General features: G+C 45.0%; 1 protein-coding gene across 2 annotated transcripts in view; it reads right to left on the bottom strand.

Annotated features, from left to right (window-relative positions):
* The window catches only part of RBL2 (RB transcriptional corepressor like 2), a 71,930-nt gene that overhangs the window by 6,617 nt on the left and 39,310 nt on the right, over positions 1–26,003 (bottom strand). For both annotated transcript variants that reach the window (XM_073576196.1, XM_073576197.1), the window contains 15 exons: positions 20,228–20,388; positions 19,783–19,847; positions 19,527–19,710; positions 18,741–18,907; positions 12,100–12,209; positions 8,107–8,210; positions 7,003–7,140; positions 6,194–6,358; positions 5,287–5,404; positions 4,961–5,200; positions 4,631–4,875; positions 4,088–4,264; positions 3,807–3,878; positions 1,686–1,788; positions 214–413 (listed from right to left, as the gene is read on the bottom strand). In XM_073576196.1, coding sequence (XP_073432297.1) covers positions 214–413; positions 1,686–1,788; positions 3,807–3,878; positions 4,088–4,264; positions 4,631–4,875; positions 4,961–5,200; positions 5,287–5,404; positions 6,194–6,358; positions 7,003–7,140; positions 8,107–8,210; positions 12,100–12,209; positions 18,741–18,907; positions 19,527–19,710; positions 19,783–19,847; positions 20,228–20,388 — 2,249 coding nt within the window. The remainder of the gene's footprint in view (positions 1–213; positions 414–1,685; positions 1,789–3,806; positions 3,879–4,087; positions 4,265–4,630; positions 4,876–4,960; positions 5,201–5,286; positions 5,405–6,193; positions 6,359–7,002; positions 7,141–8,106; positions 8,211–12,099; positions 12,210–18,740; positions 18,908–19,526; positions 19,711–19,782; positions 19,848–20,227; positions 20,389–26,003) is intronic.

The raw sequence follows: 26,003 nt of genomic DNA, 5'->3' as shown, positions 1-26,003 counted from the left end.
GCTTTTTTTTTTTTTTTTTACTCGGGGGCTCACGGATTTAAGCAGAGGAAAACCCCTTCAAGCAGTCTAGAGTTAGAAAATGCCTAGAGAAGAAGTAATCTGTCTTTCTACCTAACTTTTCTTGCGCTAAGTGGCACAAGTTCCAAAGAGACGTGGCCACGACTAGACAGGCTGCACTAAGAAAACCGGTAGGCATTGTGTGACGGCATTTACCGCGTTGGTATATTTCAGGGCAAAGCTCTTCATGTTTCCAATATAGATGTTGTTGTAGAAGTGGACAAGGTCTCCTCTTTCCTCTTCTTCCAGGTCACTGCTTGCTCCACTTAGTCGTGTCGGAGTCGGGGGAGCGCTGCTGGGCTGGGGTATCGGCAGAGTACTGCTGGACCGCATTACCGGACTGGGCTCTCTGCTGCCTACACAGAAACAGAAAGGAGTCACTCCAAATATAGAGGGACAGCGAGGTTCTCCCTACCGCGGAGGTCAGACATTCTGCAGGTCAGTGTTTATGAAGAGTCAACTGGAGTAAGTAACACCAAATCCATCAAGGGGCTTGTAACTCTTACTGAACGTGGCCATTTTGTCAGTTCCCGCTCGCTGCTGCCAGAAATATACATCAGTCAGACTGTAGAACATGTGTCAACATTTACAATACTTTTCATTGGGGTGAATAATGAAGAACATGTCAGACATGACCCTCCTAGCAGAGCTGGCCAGGACTAGAGTAAAATCATCAAAAAGTGAGTTATAGTTAATCTTCCTTGTCTTTCCAATTAATAAATCTCAAGTTCTTAATGGTGGTTTTCCACGAACAAGTACATTGTAACCAACAGATCTTGGAATCATAAAGGTCATAATTAGATATGTTACAAAAAAAGAATATAGACGAAACAGCTGGGGCACACAGCTTACGCTCTCTGAGGTAACACATTTCCCTACCTGTTTTATCACAGGAGTGTGTGTGTTTATGCTGTGTCTCCAGCCCTATGAGCTCATCATAAATCAAGTCAGTGTCATACAGGCTCAGTGGCCGTGGAGCTCCTTTGTCACTGACTTAATATATGATGAGCTCAGTGAGCTGAAGGCACAGCAGAAACACTCACTCCTGTGATAAAACATGCAGAGAAAAGAGAGGCCCCTGCTTTGTGGTCCTGTATATTCACTGATCACAAGTGACTTATGCTACCCCACCTTGGCCGGCGCTCTGGTATCTGCTGATCATGAACTGGAGAAGCTCTGCATTGCCATTTATAAGATTACCTCAACACAGGAAAAAGTTTTCTAACACATAAAATTGCGGATCTTATAATTAATATTATTATACTAAAATGTACTTTGTTCCTGGGACAACCCCTTTACATATTATAATGCTGATCTGGGTCTTCAGGATTTTTTTTACATTATTCCTTTTTTTTCTTATTTGAGCCCCATTAATCTTACAAAAAAAAAGTTTGCATGGATTGTCCTTTGACATATAGTACTGAAGAGGAGGTTTAATTTTCCAAAAAACATGGAATAAAATAACACTGACACAATAAACCACTCCTCCCTGTGATCACTGATCACAAAGATTGCAGTGAAATGCTGTGTGCCACTAGTGCCTCATACTGGTGATGGCGCAGGGGTTCATAATCCATCACAACAACCGGGAACAGGAGTCCACCTCTATAAGTAATGAGTGGCCGTACCCAGCTCTTTATTGGTCTCTATCGGGGAGCCCGTCTGTGCACGGTCACTTCCACCAGATTGCTGCCGCCTTCTCCTGGATTTTATAAGGACACTTCTGTACACCTAAGTATGAGAAAGGGAGATAAACTATAGGTTCTTTTTGTAATAAAATAAATTTCTGAGCTTTGGTTGCATAGGCAAGCTTTTCTCCACCAAGTAATACAACAAAGAGGACTATAAAAAAAAAAATTAATTTCCATGTAGAAACAGTGTGCACTAGGGTGACCGCAAAAAAAATCGATGTCGGAATTTTGTCCGTCTGGACCCCACAAAACGATTCCCCTTTCCAGATATTGAGATAGCCAAAATTTGAGCTCGATCAAACGACGTTAACCCGTGCCGCTCGTCGCTCAAAGTTTGAAAAAATCCAAATTGAGGTTTTTTAAGATTTAGGTATTTTGCATAGTCTGCTCAGTAGCACAGATGAACCATCAGAGCACGCTAGGGTTGTAAAGCCAAAAGTTAGGAAAGAAAAATTAAAAGAGGTAGGAAGTAACCGACTTTAACGACCTTCTGACAAAAGATGAAGAACAAAAGCAATATGTCCTGCAAGTTGTAAGCAAATGCCGAGCATTATATTCTGACGTTTCAAAAACTACTTTAACAAAAGCTCTAGAATAGATTAGATAACTATGTAAAATTATCAACTCATGTAGGTTAGCGTGCTCTGATGGTTCATCTGTGCTACTGAGCAATTTATTAGCCATTAACAACTTTTCATTGTCTGTAATGGTGGGATCAAAAAACGATAATCCCACCAACTCTGCATTCAAATACCAAAAATGGTTCGAAAATTTGGTCAGGGCTATTTCTGCAATGTTGTTGCCACATTCTTTATAGTCTAACAGACTATGCAAAATACCTAAATCTTAAAAAACCTCAGTTTGGATTTTTTCAAACTTTGCGCGACGAGCGGCACGGGTTAACGTTGTTTGATCGAGCTCAAATTTTGTCTATCTCAATATCTGGAAAGGGGAATCGTTTTGTGGGGTCCAGACGGACAAGATTCCAACACTTTTTTCCCCCCCATATGAGATTCGGTCACCCTAGTGTGCACACAGATGTCTCTCTTGATAAATGTCTGCCCAGGATCAAGCACAGCTTTAGCCTGCAATAGACTATCACCAATTTGTCAATGTATGATAAGTTTATGTGGCTTGTCACAGATTATGAAGTAGTGAGGATAAGAGGAAGCTTGGGTGAAAGTCAGTACTGGAAAATAAATTATGGAAGCCACACAGTCTTCACACTCATTGGTGGCCACATGTGGGCTTGGCCATTAACCGCATGTGACAGCTGCACCTTGGAATGCTTAAAGCACCCAACATATATATTGATAAGAATAATAAGGAGAATCTAATTATAAAAGGATGATATTAAAAGGAGTATTCTCAAGTTGTCACTTGAACAGCTTAACACTTTATGGTTGCTTGGAGGGTGGGTGCTCCTCCATGAATGACAGTTTTGATCCAAGAGCTTCCTCACATTAACAGTCTGTGAGTGTGTTATGTCTATGTGTTAGTTTAGTGATAACAGTGTAGACTCAGATCACAGCCATTGAACAAGCACACAGCTCAGGAAAGTGAGAGCAGTGATTAGAAGAATTGCTCTGGAAACGGCCTATGCTGGGGGACAGGAATTGAGAGTCTACAGGACTGATAACAGCTCAAGTGCAGAGAGCAATGAGAAGGAGGCGAGCAGCCAACTGCTGTATAGAAATCAATGGGTTGGAGAGAGCCGAGTGGGATGTGAGGAGGTAAATCCTCTCCTAGGATCTAACTACACATACTCAGCTATGGTCTGGTGGCCAAGCTCCATGGAAACCAGCTGTACACTAATAAAGACAAAAGCTTTCATTGCAGGAGAATAACTGCAAATTAAAAAGCAAGTCATCTGCAAACTTGCTTATTTTCAGTCTAAAAAACTAATGCCATTTAATAACATGAGGATAGCCCTTTAACTATCCAGATATTATGAAGTTATCAGAGATCCATCATCTATCCTGTGTATGGATAAAGGTATTTGGTGGTAAACTACTTTTTGGCTTATTCTTCCAACTCTGTTTTTGGCTTTGCACTTACATGACTCTTAGCATGAGGCTGTGTCCGATAACATCTCATGATGTTGTGAAAGGATGTGTCGTCTTTAGTTACCTGTTCAAAAGAAGTTGTATATTAAAAATAAAAAATAAAAAACTAAACTGCAATGATAAAATGTTATCAGGTACTTGTTAGACTGACAATTTCTTCATTTTAAAGTTTAAAAAAAATGATGTTTTAACCAGAAAGAGAATTTTAATGATTTTCAAATTGAATGTTACAAATATTGAAGAAATAAAAAGTCCCATTTTTCACTGCCTCACCTTCGCCATCACATACACAGCACACATCAAAAGCTGGTCCAGATGTCGGCCCTTCATCAGGTCTGAACAATGGACAAGGGAAAACTCAAAGCAAGTCCAGATCTTTTTCCGAAGGTCATCAGAAATCTCTAGCTTGTGGCAGAGATCTCGGAGGCGAACACTGGCTAAATGGTAAACCTGGGAATAAAGGGACACAGAGTGTGAACACTCCTTTAGGAGCCATACATTTTAGACAGTGGTTGAAAGCTTAAATCATGAAAAGCCAGACCTACCTGTGTAGGATATATTCTCATGTACACTCAAATAGGAAGAATAGCTGGTCTTCAACCAGCCCAATATTTCCCCTTGCCCCACCCCAATATCTGCCTTTGTTGGAGTGTCAGAACACCACCCTACACAATAGATAGTGGGCCAATTTTTCCACAATTTATTAGGAAGATTTACATCCCAAGTTTATGAAACCAACAATCAAGAATGGAGATAGAAAGCGGAGAAAAAAAATGTAATTGGTCCAAAATTTAAGGGAATTTTTTGGGCTCGTACCCTTCTACAGAAGAGAGCCAGCGACCCGACTTTCTTCAGTTTGCTGCTGACATTCTGTTGTCCTGGAGAAGCTGGGACCGGAGGGGTCGTTACTTGTCCTGCACCCTGCATCTGTTGTGTGGTCATCGGGCCAGCGAGAGCCTGGGCGGTGAGAGGCTGAATGGACGTTGACACACTACGAGCCTGTCCACTCATACTGACTTGTACTGGGAAAAACGTGATCCCACCATTCTCATTAGCAATACCTGGCAGCAGGATAACAAAAAGGAGACGATCACCACCAGAAACCACTTGTCTTCTATGAGATATATGACCTTCTGTAGGTCTCACCTTGTACCGGGATAGTGAGGGTTTGCCCATTATTTGCCGTTACTGTGGCAGTGGCCATTGTTACCAGGGTCTGCCCAGGAACAGGAGACGGAGTAGACTCAGCAGTGGAGTGCGGAGAGGCTTGTGCTGGACTACCATCGTCAGATGGACTATCGGCGTCAATGAAGAGACGGCGGCACGCCGTGCCAGCTATGGGCGAACTATATCGGTCAAATAAGGTAGGCGAAGAAGAAGAAAGGTCTGTAGGTATAAAAGGACATAGATTTTATGATCTGCAAGAATCCTTCCGATTAGGTAATGAACAGTTTGATGTAAACCTCACGCACTTTTTCCCAAACCGGATGCATCTGTTCGGATCTCATTGACTCGTCTTGAGCTAAGAGGAGCGGATGATCCCGGTATGCCGCTACAAACAGCTCCTTCAAAATGATGGGGGTGCATTACCTGGACAAAAGAGGCAGAGACAGATTCATGATGTGGGGGCTTGTTTTGTTTTCTTTGCTTTTTTTTTTGAGGGTCAAGTAACACTTTTTGAATTACATTTATTTTATTATAGAATGTACTGAAAAAGGGAAAAAAAAAATTCCAAAGAGTAGTGAAATTGTAAAAGAAAAAAAAGCAAATCTGCAATTGTTTTTTGGGGTTTCGTTTTTTTCTCATTACAGTTTTTACCGATTGGGTTAATAAATTAATTTAATATTCTGACCGGACTTTATGCATGTGGAGGTACCACATGTGTACATTTATTGTTAGGACCTTTATTTTTAAAATGGGAAGAGGAGTGGATTCTAACCGTTAGTTTCTTTAATCTCCAATACTTTTTTGTACTCTCTATTGTATTTTGACCCTTAGGAGACTGAAATCTGTGATTGTACTATATTCTGCCATACTATAGCATTGCTGTATACAGCACAAATTATGGTCTCTCTCATGATCACCCGAGTCATAGGGTCTCTGTCGTGACAGCCACAGATGTCTTCAACCTATCGAAACATTGTGTTTTGTGTCAAGGGAGCTTAGAATGGTGTACCCCCTGTACTGTGCACGGTTAATGAAGCAGCCGGAGAATAACAGCGGCATTTAACAGTCCAGATGTTAGAGGCAGATGATGGCTGAATAACACAGCCTTCATCTGCTGGGAATGAAGAAGGCTCAGCTCCTGAGCCTGTGCCATTTATCTGCTCCCACTGTACAGAACTGGATAAGTTTTATTACAGCTCCAAGTTCTCGCACCTCTTCACAGAGAGGAACTTTTCCATCATTGTCTTTAATCTTGTCCCACAGAGGAGAGTCCGGAGTCCACGCCATACTCTCCAGAATCTGCTCTTCGATCTGATTCAGGTGTTTTACGACTTCTCGACATAAACCATCTTCTGCCTTGATAACAAGCTCAATTACCTGTGAGACAAACAATAGGTTACATCTAAACTGACAGACAGAGACATCAAAACCATGTTTCTTTACTAAAAATCTAGGTTCTCAGAGATCCTGCACATATCACTCCTTAAACAGGCTCTCTCAGATTCGGAAAACACTTGGCCCAGTTTGTTTTAAGCAAACAACTTGTTCTTTACTCCTTCTCCCCAGGTCAAGAACTGAATTTTCTACTGCTGCTCCCAGTGACTGATTGTCTGCAGTAGTGATGTCCCATTGCCAGCACTGCAGCCATTAAATGAACTGAGTGTCTCTGCCCAAGTTAACAGCATGACCAGGTGAGCTCTCTGATTACGTCAGCAGTGCTGCAGACAATGTTAGCGCTGCAGACAATTCCCAACACTGCGCAGGCAGAAACTCAGCGCTGGACCTGGGGAGGGGAAGTGAAGTAAAGTACAGTTTGCCTTTTTAGAACAAACTGCAGCCCTTCACTATATAGAGGGGGCGTACTGTATGTGAGCAGGGTGTGTGTGTGTGTGTGTGTGTGTGTGTGTGTGTGGGGGGGGGGGGGTCACAGACGAGGGTTCGTTCCGCATGGTCAGAGATCAGTCCTGCACCCTCAAGGTTACACACCGGAGTGACACTAATCATTCATCTTCTATACATACCTTGTAAAAATGGTAGGGTGCCAGGTCAAACATGACTATTACCCGTGGGAACGTGCCGGGAGGCTTGTATGAAAAGATGATCACCTCCAGGCAGCAGGCGATCAGCGATTTATGGAAGATTTCCTGCTCCAGGATGTTCTGCAACAGATCAGGAATGATTGATCATGATGAAATGCAAAACTACAATTTTAGTGATTTTCCTTGCTTATACAGCGCCAATACCACTGAGCTGCCGAATATCCAGGTAGATAAAACACTTCTACGACTAAACTACACAGCGTTCGCTGATACTTGACTAATCACAAACTACAGATGACAGTAATATTAACCCATTCAGAATCTAATTATTAATGTCCCTTTAAAGATGCTGGCCACAAAACATAAGCCCAATCTACACATTAGATTAATGTCGGCTGAACCCGCTGAAAGCGATAGATTCGGCAGACAGCTTCATCTGAATGGGGGCCTCTGACTTCAACATCCGCCATGTACAACTTAAGACTGCTGATCTCTCTGTTCTCCCGCACAGGAGCCCCAGCAGAGAGGTCTGGCAGCAGCTCTCAGAATACTTCGCAGAGCGAGAGCTCCGGTGTGGGAGAGAGTCGGACAGGAGAGCTGCTGGACTAACTAAAGTGGACTAACTAAAGTGCAATGGGGGGTCTTGATGACACAAAGCCAAACCAGTATCCTCTTCACAAAGAATAGATCTCCTTTTTTGACACCCATTTCAGGGTCTTTGCCCCTCATCAGTACAAAGTAGGAGAGAGGTTGGCAATGAAAGGTTTAGGGGTAAAGTTTCACTTTAAAAAGACCTCCAAGCTGGTGTGGAGAGATTAACAGGCCATGCAATGCTCCGTGGGAAAAAGTATGGCCTCATAAGAGTATAACATGGCCTGTAGTGCCACCTACTGGAGGCAGCAATCCTTCTTCCAAGAGAAGCTGTCTAGAGACCAGCTGTCCGCTGAACGCTGACTGGAAACGGATGACTTATCCCAAGGCCTAACGGGGTCTTGTAACTGTGCTCGGAGAAGCCGCCATTATCTTTTTTCTTTTGATTTTCTCCTTCCAGGAATAATAAATTGAAGACTGAAGGTTTCCACTTACAGACAGATCCACATCGCCCAGACGTTTCTTCTCCCGCTCGACAACAGACTCCACAACCTTATAGTACAGCGCCTCTGCCAGACGGAAATATTTCTTTGCAATGTCTGGAAAATAATTGAAGTTTATATTAAAACTATGATGGACATTATTGGCTGGAAAAAAAAAAAAAAAAAAAAAAAGGGGAGGGGGTCGGTGCAAATTCTGAGTAAAATTGCAAAGTATTTCTAGAAACAATTCCACTTATTAATAAATTCCACCATTCATGGAGAATTCTATTGCGTACAATGTGTTGTCATGGTTGCCGGCCACCTCTGCACCAGCGGTGGCCCAGTCTCCTAGGCACAGGGCTCCGTGCTTACAAGCTTTTGGATATAGAGCTTTCTGAGCCAGCAGGATTACTGCGTCTGGCAAAGCAAAGCCCCTGCCTCTGCTTGCTGCATCAGATGTATGTGCAGTACAGCAATGTAGTGACCGCTCCATCAGGCGAGTGCCACCCCTGAAGGCATGAAGGTTAGACAACCTCGTTACAGAAATACAGTGACTTGCAAAAGTCCCCCCCCTCCTTGGATTTTTACTTATTTTTATCTGTACATACGCCCACAGTGAAACATGGTGGTAGAAGCATCATGCTGTGGGGATGTTTTTCAACAGCAGGGAGTCGAGGGGAAAATGGATGGTGTGAAATACAGGGATATTCTTGAACAAAACCTGATTCAGTCTGTCGGTGATCTGAGACTGCAGAGGATCATCTTCCAACAAGACAATGACCCAAAGCATACTGCTAAAGCAACACTTGAGTGGTTTAAGGGGAAACATGTAAATGTTTTGGAGTGGACTAGTCAAAGACCAGGTGGAGTGGACCAGTCAAAGACCAGGCCTTAATCCAATGGAGAATCTGTGGCCAGACATGAAGATCGCTGTTCCCCAGAGGAAGCCATCTAACCTGAAGGAGCTGGAGCAGTTTTGCCTTGAGGAATGGGTAAAAATTCCAGTGGTAAGATGTGGAAAGCTCATAGAGAGTTATCCAAAGCGACTTGCAGCTGTAATTGCTGCAAAAGGAGGCTCTACAAAGTACTGACTTTAGGGGGTGAATAGTTATGTACACTGAAGTCTTCAGATATTTTGTCTTATTTGTGGTTTGCTTCACAATAAGAAGAAAACCAAGTGTTCACAGTGGTAGGCATGTTCTTTACATGAACCGATGCAAACCCTCAAAAGGAGAGTGATATCCTAGGTCGTGAGGGAGCTAAACACCAAAGGGGGTGAATACTTTCGTAAGCCACTGTATGCATGTCAAATACTAAAATAAAACCCTACAATATATTAGCCCTGTAACAGATCATCTTCTGCATGGTTCCATACATGATGCATGTTTAATCAGTATGGAGGGTCCCGGGTCATCATGTCTTCCTACCAAAAACTCATTGGTTTGCACATTACAGTGGCTGAAAGGAATATTCAGGATTAGGAAAAACAGCTGATTTCTTGCAAAAAAAAAAAAAAACAGCACCACACCTGACTGCTGGTTGGCTGTGGTATTGCACCATTTACTTTGACAGCATTAAACACAACCTGTGTGAAGAAAGGAACCATGTTTTTTAATCCTGGGCAATCCCTTTAAGCACGAGTTCACTGTAATGCTCCATACTAAGTGCGGAGGTTCCAGCGGTCAACATCCTAGGACCTATCCTGAGGAGAGGTCATAAATATTCCTTCTGCTGACAATCCCAAAAGGCAAGCATTCTGGAAAGGTTTGCGGTAGGTCACCAGTTGACATTTATTCTTCAGGTTCTGAGCCCAGCTGTTAGGGCTCGTTCACACTGTCGTATGTGGTCTCATGCCAGATAATCGGGCCGATTATGCTAATGACACTTGGCTCAAAATCTGTCAGTCTGATCTGAGTGCCATCTTATGGTGGTCCCATTCCCTCGCATAAGAGAATCTCAGTACAAGTGCGGAGAAGACTGAGAACTTAAATTTCTCCATTGTCTCTGTGCGCGTACATCAGACTGCACTCGGATGACATCCAAGTACAGTCTGATGTTTCATTCACACCCATAGACTTGTATGCTCGTGACCCGACAATTGGACACACCCGCAGCATGCTGTGATTTTTCTCTCATGCTGAATTGGCATAAGAAAATAAAAAATAGCACGAGTTATAAGCCAGTGTGAACGAACCTTTTCCACTAATCTCTGGCCTCTGTAACCGTTCTCCATCACAGGGCAGACCCTGTGTAGCAGACCCATTGTGTGCTGTACAATGTCCTCCCAGGGAGAGAGAAGCTGCTACCCAGTACGGACTTATTCAGCAGAAATTAGTCATAAACCCCCCACTTCCTGTAAAGTGCACATTACTGGCTAATGGCACAGATTCCCCATTGTATGTGCCTACACCTGTGCTCAGTGCCACCTAGTGGACAAGGGAGACACAGACAACCGAAGTCCAGACCGTGACAGTAACCAGACCATGCCTCTAATAGCCCCTTCTACTTCTTGTATTTCTATACACAAAAGTCAGTGTACACACACACACACACACACACACACACACGTGAAGACAAAGTACATAAGATAAAAATTTCCCACAACATTCCCAAGTCACAAAGTGTATAGAGGGGTCCCACCGCACTCGACGCGCGTTTCGCAAGGAATGCTTCACCCCTGGATCCATCCATAGTTTCTTAAAGGGATGGAAACTTTGGGTAACTGGAGCCACAACCTGGGTGGATTCCAAAGCCGTTTTCACGACAGCCATTTCATATGGCTACTGATCCCTCACCACTGTATAGCCCATGGACAAAAAACTCCCAAATATGTTGTAAACTAATACATATCAGACCCTTATTCAATCCCTCCCCACACTTCAGATATTCCAGCCTGAACCAGTCCAATGCATGATGGACATCTGACTGGGATGATTTCGCGAATCCTGCTTTGAGCAGGGGGTTGGACCAGATGGCCCAGGAGGTCCCTTCCAACTCTACGATTCTATGATTCTATGATGAATTTAATATGTCTAGGTACTAGTCTGTTATCTTGCTTTTCTGTTCTTGTTGTTTTTGGTGACAACGTGATATAACAACATCTAAGATTTCAAGCAATTTTGGTCACTGTGTTAATATGTACTATTTGAAAATAAAGAAATATATATATATATATACACACACACACACACATATATATATATATATACACACACACACACATATATATATATATATATATATATATATATATATATATTTTTTTTTTTTTTTTTTCAATCACAAATAGTTTTTCCAGTTTCTACCCTATTTAGAGCTAAATACATCTGCAAAATATAAATATATTAGCTCCAATTTGGAACAATAAACTATTGTGTTCTGTGTTGAACTAAAAAAGGCATTAGGGCAACCACTGAAACGACTCAGCACTTCACAGTGTAATACTTTCTTCCAGATATCAAGGCTGAAAACAGCATGAGAAGATTAACCTGATAATGACTTAGCTCATACATTTATTAGGCTTGGTCCTGGACTTTACCCCTGACGCAGAGTTAAGGTTTCTGCCATGCAGCGGCAGCAAGTTGGCTCTCCAGCGGTCAGACAAAGCCGCTGCTCCTGGGAAGACAAGTACGGTTTATACCCGCTTCTGTCTTCCCTTATGCTGGTTACAATGATGCATCTGTAGAACCTGGTGTGCATATGATCACTAGGTGTCTGCTACATAAAGCAGAACTTCTGGGTCCTAGCACCCTCAGATCAGCTTTGGAAGTGATTTTAGGCACAGCAGGGGGCTGTTTCCTCCTGTAAATGGGGCTTCTATTGATGCCCTGCAACTCCCAATGAGAAAGCAATGATGGCAACTGCTCAGGAAGTGAAGGCAGGTCACAGAGACATGTGCCGTTAGTTAGCGGGCTACTATCCTGATGACAGGTTCCCTGTAACAAGTTCCCTCTCTGAGGCGTTGGCCCAGTGTCAGAAACAAAATTCCTATCTACAGTTTCCTTACCTCTGCAGTGCTGGCTCTCCCCACCTTGCGACAGTGTGTGTTCATAAAACACGTCAAACATTTCTTTCAGGCACTTCGTAATGGTTTGTGTAGGGTTTCTGGAACAGGCACTGCAATACACATGGAAACACTATGAATATGGCCATTTCCTCCTGACTCTTTACCTTATAGTTAATGAATTTCAGACAATTTGACCAAATATGAAAATCCTTATTTAAAAATGCTGTTGTCTTACCGATTAAACAACCACCCCACAGTGCTGTCACCAGGAGTCTCCCTTTTGTCTAACCTGCTGTTCCCTGCCTGTTGTCAAGTGTAATCCTTATCCAGCAGCAGAGTCAGATCATGACAGTGATGGTGAGTTTTTGTCTCTCAGTTTATTCAGTGTAGGCAAACCATTGAATTACAACAGGTGCATTGCCTTCTGAAAAGTGAGGAAAAGGAGGTCCCGGGTCTTATAATGCTGGCAGATTGCTAATAAATAGGAACTAAATAGTGGATGGCAAATTACAGAGCATCATCATCAGCACAGTTCCTGAAATTATTAGACGGGCATGTGCACAAAAAAAAAAAATAGAATTAATCTTACCGGTAATTCAGTTTCTAGGAACCTTCCACGACAGCCATATCGGAGGATGTCTCCCCACCCTAATGGGGGACAGGAAATGCACAAGAGGTTAAATAACCCTCCCCTTCCTACTACCTCCAGTGTTTTTTCTGTACACACTAGCATGTATAGTTACCACCAAAGTGCAGGTATCATCCAGTAGAATATCAGATAGGGAGGGAAATTAGTGCTGTCGTGGAAGTTTCCTAGAAACCGAATTACCGGTAAGACTAATTCTATTTTCTCTAGTCACCTTCCACGACAGCCATATCGGAGAAATACCAACAACTAATTTCTTAGGGAGGGACAACAGCCTGTCAAATGTTAAATCCCTGTTGAAATTTAGCCTATAATGTCTGGTGAATGTGTGGACAAACGACCAGGTGGCGGCTCTGCATATCTACTCTGAAGATGCGTTCCCTCTTTCTGCCCACGATGTTGCTACTGAACAAGTAGAGTGGGCTCGTTCTGTGAAGAGTAGGCGAGGTTGATCGCTTGCTTAATCCAATTCGCGATTGTATTTTTTGCCGCCTTTTTGCCTTTATTTCGACCTGAAATCTGAATGAATAAATTCTGGTCAATCATCCAACTCGCCGTCTGCTGGATATAGAAGAGAACTACTCTGCGGACATCGAGGGTGTGAAACACTTCTTCTTTCGAGTTGGAGGGGTTTGGGCAGAAGGAAGGCAATATAATATCCTGGAATCTGTGAAAGTTTGAGACTACCTTAGGCATAAAGGAGGGATCTAATCTCAGGATGATGCTATCCTTCATGATGGTTTAAATATGGCTCCTGTTTTGAAAGGGCCTGCAATTCTCCTATGCATCTTAGGTAGTAATTGCTACCAGGAACACGGTTTTTAGTGTTAAGTTTTTCAGAGTTGTGGAACACAGTGGTTCAAATGGCTCATTGGTCAAGCCCCTGAGAACTAGGTTCAAGTCCCAGGGGGAGGATCTGGCTACGGAGTCTGGGACGAATCCTAGACATTGAGGTTATGAATCGTTTGATCCATCGATGGCTTGCCAGGTCCTAGTTGTAGAATGAGCTAAGGGCTGACACTTGCACCTTTAAAAGGTACTAGGAGTGAGTGCCAGATCTAGACCGTCCTGAAGAAATTCTAAGATCTGTGCAATATTAGGATGGAAGGGATCTGGAGAATTTGGGGAGCACCAAGATGAGAACTTCTTCCAGACCTTCCCATAAATGGCGTTCGTCACTGGTTTCCTACTCTTTTGTAGGGTTTGGATTACTTTTTCAGATAGGCCTTTAGCCTTTAGAATTCTGGCTTCAGTAGCCAGGCCGCCAGGTTCATTTTGCGTGGGTCTGGGTGCAGCAGAGGACCCTGGTGAAGAAGATTGGTTCTCTGGGGCAGAAGTATTGAACCTTCCTGTGCCATGTTTCGTAGGGCTCCATACCAGCCTCTCCCTGCCACAAGGGAGCCAGTAGTAGTATTGTAGTGACTTGCTCTGCTCGTATCTTCTGTAGCGTTCTCGCTATCATGGGAATCAGAGGGAAAGCGTAGGCTAGATCGAAGTGCCACGGATGGGAGAAGGCATCCACTTTCCACGCTCCGTCGGTGGGGCTGAGGGAGAAAAAGGTTTCTACCTTTGCATTTTGACCGCTGGCAAAAAGGTCTACCTCGGGATATCCCCATCTTGAGACCAGAGACAAAAAGACTGTCTGATCTAGGCTCCATTCCCCGGGATGGACATCCTTCCTGCTGAGGAAGTCTGCCTCCATGCTGTCCAACGCCCTTAGATGCACTGCTGATATGGACAGTAGATATTTCTCTGCCCAAGAAAAGATTCTTGTAGCCACGAATTTTAGGTTGGAAAATTTCGTGCCTCAATGGCAACGTATGTAGGACACTGTAGTCATATTGTCTGAGTAGACACGTACATGATGATTTTGGACAAGGGTTGATGCTGCCTTTAGCGCTTCCTCTACCGCTCTTAGTTCTCTCACATTTGAGGAGCTGGTTCTGACATCTGGGGCCCATATCCCCTGGAAGTGCGATTTCTCCACTATAGCGACCCAGCCTCTCTGACTGGCATCTGTGGTGATAATTTTCAGGGGAAGCTGGTCCCAGCTGACCCCCTGCTGGAGATTCTGGTGGCTCAGCCACCATAGAAGAGACACCTTCACATGACCGGGAAGAGGGCTTCTCCTGGTCAGTATATTCTGGTGTTTCCTTGAACACCGGAGTACGTAGGACTGAAGGATCCGAGTATGGGCTTGGGCCCAGGAGACAGATTGGATACATGCTGTAAGCGAATCTAGCATGGACATTGTGTCTCTCAGGGTTGGTGCTCTCTGGGCCCTGAACTTGGAGACTCTCTGAATCAGGTTGAGTTGTCGTTCCCTGGGTGGAAAGGATGTTTGCTTTCCCGAGTCCAGGAGTATCCCCAAGAACTTTTTCCTTGTTGAGGGATGAAGGTCTGATTTCTCCAGGTTGGGGATCGAACCCAAGGATTGCAAGATCTCCAGAGATTTCTCTACGTCCTGGTTCAGGCGAAATATGGATGGAGCTATTATTAGAAGGTTGTCTAGGTATGGGTCAATGCAGATCCCCTGCTGGCAAATGAAGATCATTGCCTCTGCCATCACCTTGGTAAATACACGAGAGGCTGATGACACCCCAAACGGCAGGACATTGAATTGGTAATGGTTGACCTGGGACCACTGGGATACTGCAAACCTGAGGAGTCTCCTGTGGTCTGGATGAATCGGGACGTGGTAGTAAGCGTCCCTCAGGTCTAATGTAGCCATCACCCAATCTTGTCCTATGAGGGGGGATGGCTGTCTTGATCGACTCCATCTTGAATCGCCCGTACTTCACCACCTGGTTTAAGGGCTTTAAGTTTATAATAACTCTGTGCTTCCCAGAGGGTTTTACGACTACGAAGAGACGAGAGTAGTGGCCTCTGCCTACCTCCTGTTGTGGCACTGTGGAGATCGCTCTTGCGTGCATAAGTATCTTTATGTCTGACAGAAAGGATCTTTGGAGGTGCGCCTGTAGAGAGGCTATTCTCAGGCACTGAGGGGGAGGACTCTCGAATTCCAATCTCAGTCCGTCGTGAATGGTGCGATGAACCCAATGGTTTGAGGTTATTGACTGCCATTGATCTATGAAATTCGAGAGTCGGCCCCCGACCGGAATACTATCATTGTTTGTCAGTAGGGTTTTGCTGTTGTTGGGGGGGCCAGAATATTTCTGCCCATACCTCCTTTCGGATAACTCCACCGGCCCGTTTTGCCCTTCCCTTTGAAATGTCTCTGGGAGGGCTGGTCACAGGGGGGGGGGGGGGGGGGATGAAAAAAATTGTTTCCTGTGTTTCCTTTGTTCTGGAAGCGACTTCTTTTTATCCGTGGCTTTCTCTAGGATGTCATCCAGAGCTGGGCCAAACACATAATTCCCCTGGAAGGGAATCATACAGGGTTTTGTTTTTGACGTAAAGTCTCCTCCCCAGGATTTCAGCCACAGTGTTCTTCTGGCTGAGTTGGAGAGGACCGCAGACTTTGCTGCTATCCGTATGGATTCCACGGAAGCTTCGGCTAGGAACCCTGTTGCTTTTTGTAATAGTGGAAGAGAGTCAAGGATTTCTTCCCTGGAGGTTCCCTGAGTGAGGTGGTCTTCCAGTGTACCCAGCCAGCGAAATAGGGACCTTGCTACACACGTAGAGGCTATATTGGCCTTGAGCAGGGTTGTTGAGGCATCCCAGGATTTCCTGAGTAGGCTCTCTGTTTTCCGATCCATGGGATCCTTGAGCTGAGACAAATCTTCGAATGGAAGAGCCGTTCTTTTAGTCACCCTGGACACCTGCACGTCCACTTAGGGACCTCTCATAGGGAGCAATCTCCCTCTAGGGGAAACAGATTTCTCAGGTCTGAGGGAACACTAAGCCCTTTCTCGGGGAGGGCCCATTCCTGCATAACCAGGTTTCGGATGTTTTCGTGAATGGGAAACCCCTTTTGGTCTTTGAGCTTTAGTCCCCCAAACATTTCATCCTGAATAGAGCATTCCACTTCCACCTCCTCCAATCCCATAGTGCCCCTTACCATACTAACTAAATCCCCCATGTCCTCAGACGAGAAGTAATATTTCTTGTTATCGGGTTTGGGGGCGGAAGTGGAACTCTCATCTTCCCATGCATCCTCTGAGTTAGGGGTATCAATCTCGCCCGAGTCAGATTCCACAGGGGCCGCTTTCCTTTTCCTAGCAGGAGGGGGCTGTGGTGTCGGGGTCTGGGCAACAGTCATCATAGAAGTCTGGACTTCATGTTTGATGAGGATTTTTATACTGTCCAGTAGGGAGGGCTGCTCTGCACGTATTACGTCATCTGTGCAAGGCTGACAGCTTCTTCCTATATATCGAGGAAAGTTTGGTACCACACACGCACTTGCGGCTTGGTTTCTTTATAGGGTCAGGGGCCTTGTCTCCCTAAAACAGAGAGGGAAGGCATACTAAGTCACCTCAGAGACCATTCGGACAGAATAAAGGGGGGACCCACCCCGCTACTTACAGTAGGAGGGTGAACGCTGGGCTCCGCAGAAGCAGATGGTGAGGGCTTATCGCCATACATGGTCAGTCTGTCACAGTCACCAGTGCAGAAATGGCCTTACCTGGACACCCCCAGACCAGGGTTTTAATAACCGAGGTCCATCAGCGAGTTCTGTGCTCCTCCTCCCCTGGTCCACAGGTGGGGGTAATCTCGATCACCGTTCTTTGCGGCTGATTCCGCAGCTGTCAGCGGCCGTCCTGTTCCCCTGCCCCTTCTGGGGTCGCTGGCTCCGCCCCCTTGGTCTCGGTTCACCTTGGACGACGTGTGTGTGTGTGTGTGTGTGTGTGTGTGTGTGTGTTTCAGCTCGGGCCCGAGACCCCGCCAGCCTCTATCAGCAGCTGCCATGCTGGAATGATCAACCGGAAGTTCGGCGCCGCGTCACTTCTGGTGCGTGGGTGCGCCCGCCGCTGTGGGGAGGAGGACGCCGGGGAGCTCACCGAGGACCCCAGCTGCACGCCGCCACCTCGCTTTACCCCGCGCGGGAGGGGGGGGCGCAGGAGAGGCGGGTGGAGGTCCCGAGTAGCGCCGCAGCAGAGACGGGAGCGGCCTGTGACAAGGAGGAGAGCGGAGCCCCCGACCGTCTGGCTTCCAGGTATTCGGTGTAGTGCGTCCAGTCGCCGGCCACGGCAGCACTATCCGGACCTCTTCATGCCCCATAGGGGACAGGAAAAACACTGGAGGTAGTAGGACGGGGAGGGTTATTTAACCTCTTGTTCATTTCCTGTCCCCCATTAGGGCGGGGAGACATCCTCCGATATGGTGGTCATGGAAGGTGACTAGAGAAAGTGGTTTTAACTTGATGTGAAGAATGGGAACAGCAAGAGCAGGGTTTTCTAAAGATTTTTGTATTAAAGGGGTCTGCCAGCCCAGACTCATGGTATAATCTAAGCACAAAGCCTTGTACGGCAGGGTTCCCCAACTCCAGTCCTCAAGGCCCACCAACAGATCATGTTTTCAGGATTTCCTTTGTATTGTACAGGTGAAGCAATTATCACCTGAGCAATACTAAGGAAATCCTGAAAACATGACCTGTTGGTGGGCCTTGAGGACTGGAGTTGAAGTACCCTGTTGTAGGGAATACAGACCCTATATAAAAAAAAAATGGCATCTTCGATATTCTAATCACTTAATTTGAAGTTTAACTAAATTTGCTAATTAGGGCGTTTGGTGCACCCTGGGTGTGGCCTAAAGGCTCAGTGCACCGCTCCGCCCACTGATTTGCATGTCTCCTCCTCCCTCACTGGTGACTGTCCGTGCTGGCTTTCCTGGGCACTCTCCGCAGACACTGCTTACTCTACACAAGACGGTACCGTCAATCACCAGTGAGGGAGGTAGCAGTGGTAGACTAGTGCACTGAGCCTGTTGGCCACATCCAGGGGGCACCGAGCACCTCAATTACTATATCTGATCAAACATCAGCTCCTGCAGAACGGAGGGCACTCCCATATCTATATGTAACCTGAAGCCTAACCTTAGCATCTGCTGCAGCTTCTCACTGGGGGCGGCTTTCAGACCAGATAGAATGGTAAAGAGGCGACTGAGGCTGTATGTGGCGCTGGAGACAGGCGACTGGAATGATGCGCTCTCCTTCACGTACTTCAGACTGGTAAGGGGAGTCGATATCCGCAACGATTTCATCTGCAGGGAAGGAGAAAAGGAGTGAACCGAGGAAGCCTGCACCTTACGTCATGTGCTATAGAGAAAAAAAAAACAACAACATTACACAGAAAGATATTATGCCACTCACAGACGATATCTGCAAAGTGTTCCGTAAGTTTGCAGTTTACCTTTCATTTCCTTGCCAGAATTAAACGTCAGACTTACAAGATGTCTGAATTATTAGGAGGCTGCAATTAGACAAGCTTGAGTAGTATGGGGTGGCAGCTCTTCCACGCATGTCCTTACTACAGCCGTCAGGGAAAGGAGGGACGGTGGCTCTTCCATACATGTCCTTACTACAGCAGTCAGGGAAAGGAGGGACGGTGGCTCTTCCATACATGTCCTTACTACAGCAGTCAGGGAAAGGAGGGACGGTGGCTCTTCCATACATGTCCTTACTACAGCAGTCAGGGAAAGGAGGGACGGCGGCTCTATGGTTCCACTGGAGGAAGTCATCTCCAGACTGACACCCCTATAGGATCTATGTAATATGATAGACCCCACATTCAGTTTTTAGTTCCCCACTATGTGAATAGCATACACTCCCTTATGTCACGTCTAGGAAGCCTCCACCTCGCCCATTTGCCGCCATATTTACCCTGTCGAAGTGCTTCTGTAAATGGTAGGACACCTGCGCCCTCTCGGAGGACTCCGCTCCCAGCTCAGGATTCAGATAGTGGCCTACGCTTCCGATCTCTTCCTCCGCATCTTCCAGGAAGACGCGCTCGTCCAGGTGACCAGCAGACAGGACAAACACCTCGTAGGTCTTTTTGATGGCTTTTCTGTAGATGATTACATGTACTGACTGACACGGTGACTACTGAAGACCACATGGAAGAAGAAATGAAACTTACAAACTGTCTGCAAAATTTCCTGGGTCCAAAAATCCTGTAAGCGATTCAGATTTTCCTTTGAGGACCTGCAGGATCAAACACACAGTCTTATTCCTGTCCTCATCTCTGTTAATACTGAAGTTCAGACATTAAAGTCAAGCTACAATCAAAAAGTGACCCATTGTTTCAATCAGATTTTTTTCTGTTACATGTATTATTTTATATTTTATATAATTATTTGTTGCCCAAAATAAAAGCTAGAAATCTTGCAATTTTCACATCGGCCACTGGGGTTTTATTTAGACTCTAACTTCCTAATGTTTCAGGAAACAACACCTGTACATTAGCCACCATGGTCAGACCCCGGTTATATTTTGCCGTGGCGCCAGCTCGCTTTTAATCTCTATCATAAAATAAATCAGCGTGTGATATTTTGTTTCCAAACACTACAAGTTGTCACTGGTACCTTTTTATCAAACAGCCTATGGATGTACGGCTTCCAGAAGTGTTCTTTAATGCCTTTGACTTCTAGAAGTAAGCCTTGGTGGAGGCAGCAGAGGGTTTCGATGATGCAGGGAGGCTCAGAGGGAGGTTTGAAGTCTTTACTGCTGAAATCCTCAGGAAGGCCTGCAGGAAGAAGAGGCAGATAAGTCGATTTCATGGAAGACGTAAATTACTGTAGACAGACCTACAGGAAAGCTGCAAGGAATCTGATCTGGTGCTTTCCCAGGCTTTGGACGAGATCCCCTCCGCTTATGATGACAATAATTCACTTGTTTATTGCCAGGTGTTATGTGAACTGGTTATCAGATCGGTCTCAAACCATTTATAAACAATCTGTAATTCAGTAATGAACTAACTACACAGGATGAACAAACATGGTAATGATGGGGAAATGAAAAATGGAAATAAGTCTCAAAACATCTCGATTTATAGAGAGTATGAGCCCCGTGCAGAAATCCCCGCACTTACATACCATGACTGCCATCAGTGAGGTCATTAATGGTCGTCTGAGGGTCCTCAACTAAACCTAGACTGAAGACTAGAGGAATCCGGCTGCCGGCCATTAAGCCACCCCAAACTATAAGCAAAGGGAGTAGGACCGGAGCAACGTTTCATCCTCATGGCTATGCCCATGTGGTCTTCAGACCAATCTTCGGCTAGCATTGTATCAAGACAAAAGCAGGACTCCTCTCTGAAGGGATTATTCCTCCATTCCAGTCCCCATTGCTGCTTCCCTCAGCACAATGAGAGCCTATGAGAAGAGTGGCTTGAGGTCAATGGGCATCTGTAGTGGGACGTCTAGCTCATAACCAGATGTTGAGCAAACCCCTTCTGATGGTTTGTGTAGACACTGTTTGAGGTGTTGGCATGTGATGTCCAATTTTACTTAAAGTACAGAACCAGGGGTACGGTCATTTCTCCATGTGACCAGAGGAGAGGTGTTTTAAAATGACTAGGGCAGGCTGTATAAAGCTCGTGCTCCTGTGAGCATCGTGTGTGGCCTAAACGTGCTACCATTTAGGCAAAATTACATTTGCCATTGTTTGAGAAAAGGACAATAATATTTATTACTAGAGCACCGATTCCATGGTGCTGTACAACAGAAGGGTTACATGAAAAACACAAGTAGAAATTACAAAGAAGACACCTCAGAGGGGAGAGGACCCAACCCTAGCAGCCATACATTCTGCAGGATAATGGGGAAGGGGACAGGAGGCTGGGGCGTTGCAGCAGCTTCAGTGGTGGTGAGGAGGCACTGGGGTCATTGCAGGCTGCAAGCTTTCTTGAAGAGATGAGGTTTCAAGTTCTGCCTGAAAGATCTGAGTGTGGAGGATAATCGGACGTGTTGGGGCAGAGAATGGGGGATACTCAGGAGAAGTTATGGAGGAGATTGGGTGAGGAACGTACCGTGGAGGAGAGAATGAAATCGCATGTTGGAAGATATCAGGAGATTAGTTCGGAAATATACGGTGGAGACGATTATGGATGGCTTTGTAGGGCAGTGTTAATATGAACTGGAAACTTGGGGATTGGGAGCCAATGAAGGGAATTGTGAAGGGAAGTAAGGAGAGTAGCAAGGAGAGGGGTTGATTAAAGTCGGGCAGCAGAGTGAAAGATAGACTGGAGAGGTGCGAGGGTGTTAGCATGGAGGCCACAGAGGAGGGTGTTGCAGTAATCGAGGCAGGAGAGGATGAGGGTATGCACTGACATTTCAGTAGATTCCATGTTAAGGAAAGGACGGATCCTGGAAATATTTTTGAGCTGGAGGCGGCAAGAGTTTGGATGTGCTGTTTGAAGGACAGGGCAGAGTTGAGGGTTACTACGAGGCAGCGGACTTCAGGTACTGCATAAATGCTGGTGTCATTGTGATAGATAGATCAGGTATGGGGGGTTAGGGGAGATGGAGGAAAATGATGATTTCAGTTTTGTCCACACTGAGTTTAGAAAGCGAGAGGAGATGGAGGGTATGGCTGATAGATGCTCTGGGGATTCTGGACAGCAGAGAGGCGAGATCTTGGCCAGAGAGATAAATCTGAGTATACATTAAGCACACAGCCTTGTAGGGATACAGCCCTTATAAGAGTCAATCCCGTAAAGGCCTAATTGCGACCTCTTATACAGAAACTACGTTGTAATCAAATATGCTGATTAGGATACTTGGTGCACCCCGGCTGTGACCAAGACCGTGCGCCGCTCCGCCGGCTGGTTTTACATGACTGGCCTCCCTCGCTGGTGATAGACAGCGATGACTTGCATGACCTTTCTCTGCAGACCGTGCTCTTTACAGACAAGCCAGTGCTGTCAATCACCCGTGAGGGAGGCGGGGACATGCAAAACCAGTGTGCGGAGCATTACACTGAGCTGTTCAGCCACGCCTAGGATTCACATGTTTGATTATATTTCCGTTTCCGCATATTTAATGCAGCAATTAGACCACTAAAGGGCATACCTATTGGGTTTACATTCCCTACAAAGCCTTGGGCTTAGTTTATACTGCCAGATTAGGCTGCCAGACTCCCTGTAACACAAATTACTTTATAAAAACATGGACTTGATTTCTCATCCTCAACATCAAGGAAAAAATGTTTGTTTTTTTTTGCACAAACATCATTATGATAGACCATGATCATCAGGACAGCTCCTGGACCTAACCTTTCTTCCACTATATTTTTGTAGGTGGTTCCCCCCTTATCAGCAATCTGTCAGCACTATAGGTGCCGGGACTTTCTTTTTCCTCACTTCCCAACATGCATCGCATCTGCCATTGCCCACTAGCTTGGCTATCATGAATTGAAAGCCTGCCTCTATATTATGCCCATATACAATGTGACAGACAGAAGTGCAGTACCTGGCATTAGGGTTTTTGTTTTTTCCTTAATGACAAACAAAACACTACTTTACTACTCCCCTTCCCAAAGTACAGCGCAGAGTTTTGGCCGGTGCTCCCGGTGCCTATTATTGTCTGCAGCGCTTATGTCAACAGAGCCCCAGTCAATCAATGAGCCGGGGGCAGAGCTCACCAATTGTCTGCAGCGCTGCAGAAAAAAAAAAAAAATATGAAAAGCGAGCAAGAAAGAAAAAAAGAGAAGAGAAAGCGAGTGGTAAAAGAACAAGACTGAACATGCAGGTAAGACAAGTGAGGCAATGTCATCAATACATAATATGTGCCCATTTCATGAAAAGTCTGAACTTCACTATATTCTCCAGTTTAGTGGTCTATAAATCAGGGGAGTCTTTGTAGACCGCACCAAGAAAAGTGTAAATGTGGCTACTGCTCCTAGATGTCTCTTTTGGAACAATTGCACATAAGCAGTGTACCCCCTCTCGCCAGTGTGCTCCCTTCTCCAGCGCGCCCCCTCTCGCCAGCAGGTCTTTTAGCTGACATTCTGGCAGCCTTCTATAGTTCTGAGCTTCACGACTTATTTCCTCCCAGATTTCTTCTGTGGTCTATGCCCTCCGTCTCTCTGGGTTTCCCATACTCTTCCAGTACAGGCAGTAAGGCCATTCACACCTTCTATATCGCACAGATGGAAGTGTAGCCATTATATATCATGTGTTATATAACACTGGGTTACAAAAATATGGAAATAGCCCCAGATATATGACACACAGAGGTGTGATACATGTACAAATATGGTCTATCACTGTGAAAACCTGAACCACAACAATATAGTAAGAGGATAAAGGAATTTACCTGATCATTACGACTGAAGGCCACAGGTTTCAGAGGATTTTATTTCCCCCATTTAAAAATCAAAGCCGCAATAAAATCTCATACTCCAGAGAAGAAAGGAAAAAAGAAAAAAAAAAAAAAAAAAAGGGGGCATTGCTGACTTAATGGAAAATTGTGAGGATAATTAATATCATATGTAGATGGGTTCTCAGACCAAGACCGTACATGCAGCTCCACCAGGCCCTTATGACTCACAGATAGGAGTCTTATGTATTACTTTATATGTAGACCTAAAAGATCTCCCTAAGAAAGAGAGTGTGTGTGTGTGTGTGTGTGTGTGTGTGTGTGTGTGTGTGTGTGTGTGTGTGTGTATACGTGTGTACACACAGCGGGTACGGAAAGTAGTCAGACCCCCTTTAAATTTTTCACTCTGGTTCATTGCAGCCATTTGGTAAATTCAAAAAAGTTCATTTTTTTCTCATTAAATGTACACTCTGAACCCAATCTTGACTGGAAAAAAAAACAAAAAAAAAAACAAAACACAGAAATGTAGAAATTTTTACAAATTAAAAAAAGATGAAATATCACAGTCATAAGTATTCAGACCCCTTGCTCAGTATTGAGTAGAAGCACCTTTTGAGCTAGTACAGCCATGAGTCTTCTTGGGATCTTGGGAATGATGCAATAAGTTTTTCACACCTGGATTTGGGGATCCTCGGCCATTCTTCCTTGCAGATCCTCTCCAGTTCCATCAGGTTGGATGGTGAACGTTGGTGGACAGCCATTTACAGGTCTCTCCAGAGATGCTCAATTGGGTTTAGGTCAGGGCTCTGGCTGGGCCAGTCAGGAATGGTCAGAGTTGTTCTGAAGCCACTCCTTTGTTATTTTAGCTATGTGCTTGGTGTCATTGTCTTGTTGGAAGGTAAACCTTCAGCCAAGTCTGAGGTCCAGAGCACTCTGGAAGAGGTTTTCATCCAGGAGATTTCTGTACTTGGCCACATTCATGTTTCCTTCAATTGCAACCAGATATCCTGTCCCTGCAGCTGAAAAACACCCCCACAGCATAATACTGCCACCACCATGTTTCACTGTTGGGATTTTATTGGGCAGGTGATGAGCAGTGCCTGGTTTTCTCCACACATACCACTTAGAACTTTGTGGTGATAATTCTTATCTTCGTCTCATCAGATCAGAGAAAATTATTTCTCATAGTCTAGGAGTCCTTCATGTGTTTTTTAGCAAACTATGTGGGCTTTCATGTCTGGCACTGAGGAGAGGCTTCACTCAGGCCACTCTGCCATAAAGGCCTGACTGGTGGAGGGCTGCAGCGATTTCTCTCCTATCTCCCTACTGCATCTGTGGAGCTCAGCCACAGTGATCTTGGGGTTCTTCTTTACCTCTCTCACTATAGCTCTTCTCCCACGATTGCTCAGTTTGGCAGGACGGCCAGGTCTAGGAAGACTTCTGGTGGTCCCAAACTTCTTCCATTTAAGGATTATGGAGACCACTGTGCTCTTAGGAACCTTGAGTACTGCAGTAATTCTTTTGTAACCTTGGCCAGATCTGTGCCTTGCCACAATTCTGTCTCTGAGCTCCTTGGCCAGTTCCTTTGGCCTCATGATTCTCATTTGGTCTGACATGCACTGTGAGCTGTGAGGTCTTATATAGACAGGTGTGTGCCTTTACAAATCAAGTCCTATCAGTTTAATTAAACACAGCTGGACTCCAATGAAGGAGTAGAACCATCTCAAGGAGGATCACAAGGAAATGGACAGCATGTGACTTAAATATGAGTGTCTGAGCAAAGGGACTGAATACTTATGACCATGTGATATCAGTTTTTCTTTAATAAATTTGCAAAAACGTCTACATTTGTTTTTTTTTCAGTCAAGATGGGGTGCAGAGTGTACATTAATGAGAAAAAAAAAAAAGACTTTAGAATTTACCAAATGGCTGCAATGAAACAAAGTGTGAAAAATTTAAACGGGTCAGAATACTTTCTGTACCGTACGTGTGTGTGTTTTATGTGCAGCCAATTGGCGGGGTCCGGTTTTCTTTATTTCCA

This window comes from Dendrobates tinctorius, unplaced genomic scaffold (assembly GCF_039654945.1).
Source record: "Dendrobates tinctorius isolate UK_male_01 unplaced genomic scaffold, ASM3965494v1 ptg000047l, whole genome shotgun sequence".
NCBI lineage: Eukaryota > Metazoa > Chordata > Amphibia > Anura > Dendrobatidae > Dendrobates > Dendrobates tinctorius.
The sequence above is the reverse complement of the archived record's forward strand: the minus strand, read 5'-3'. Positions and strand labels throughout refer to the sequence as shown.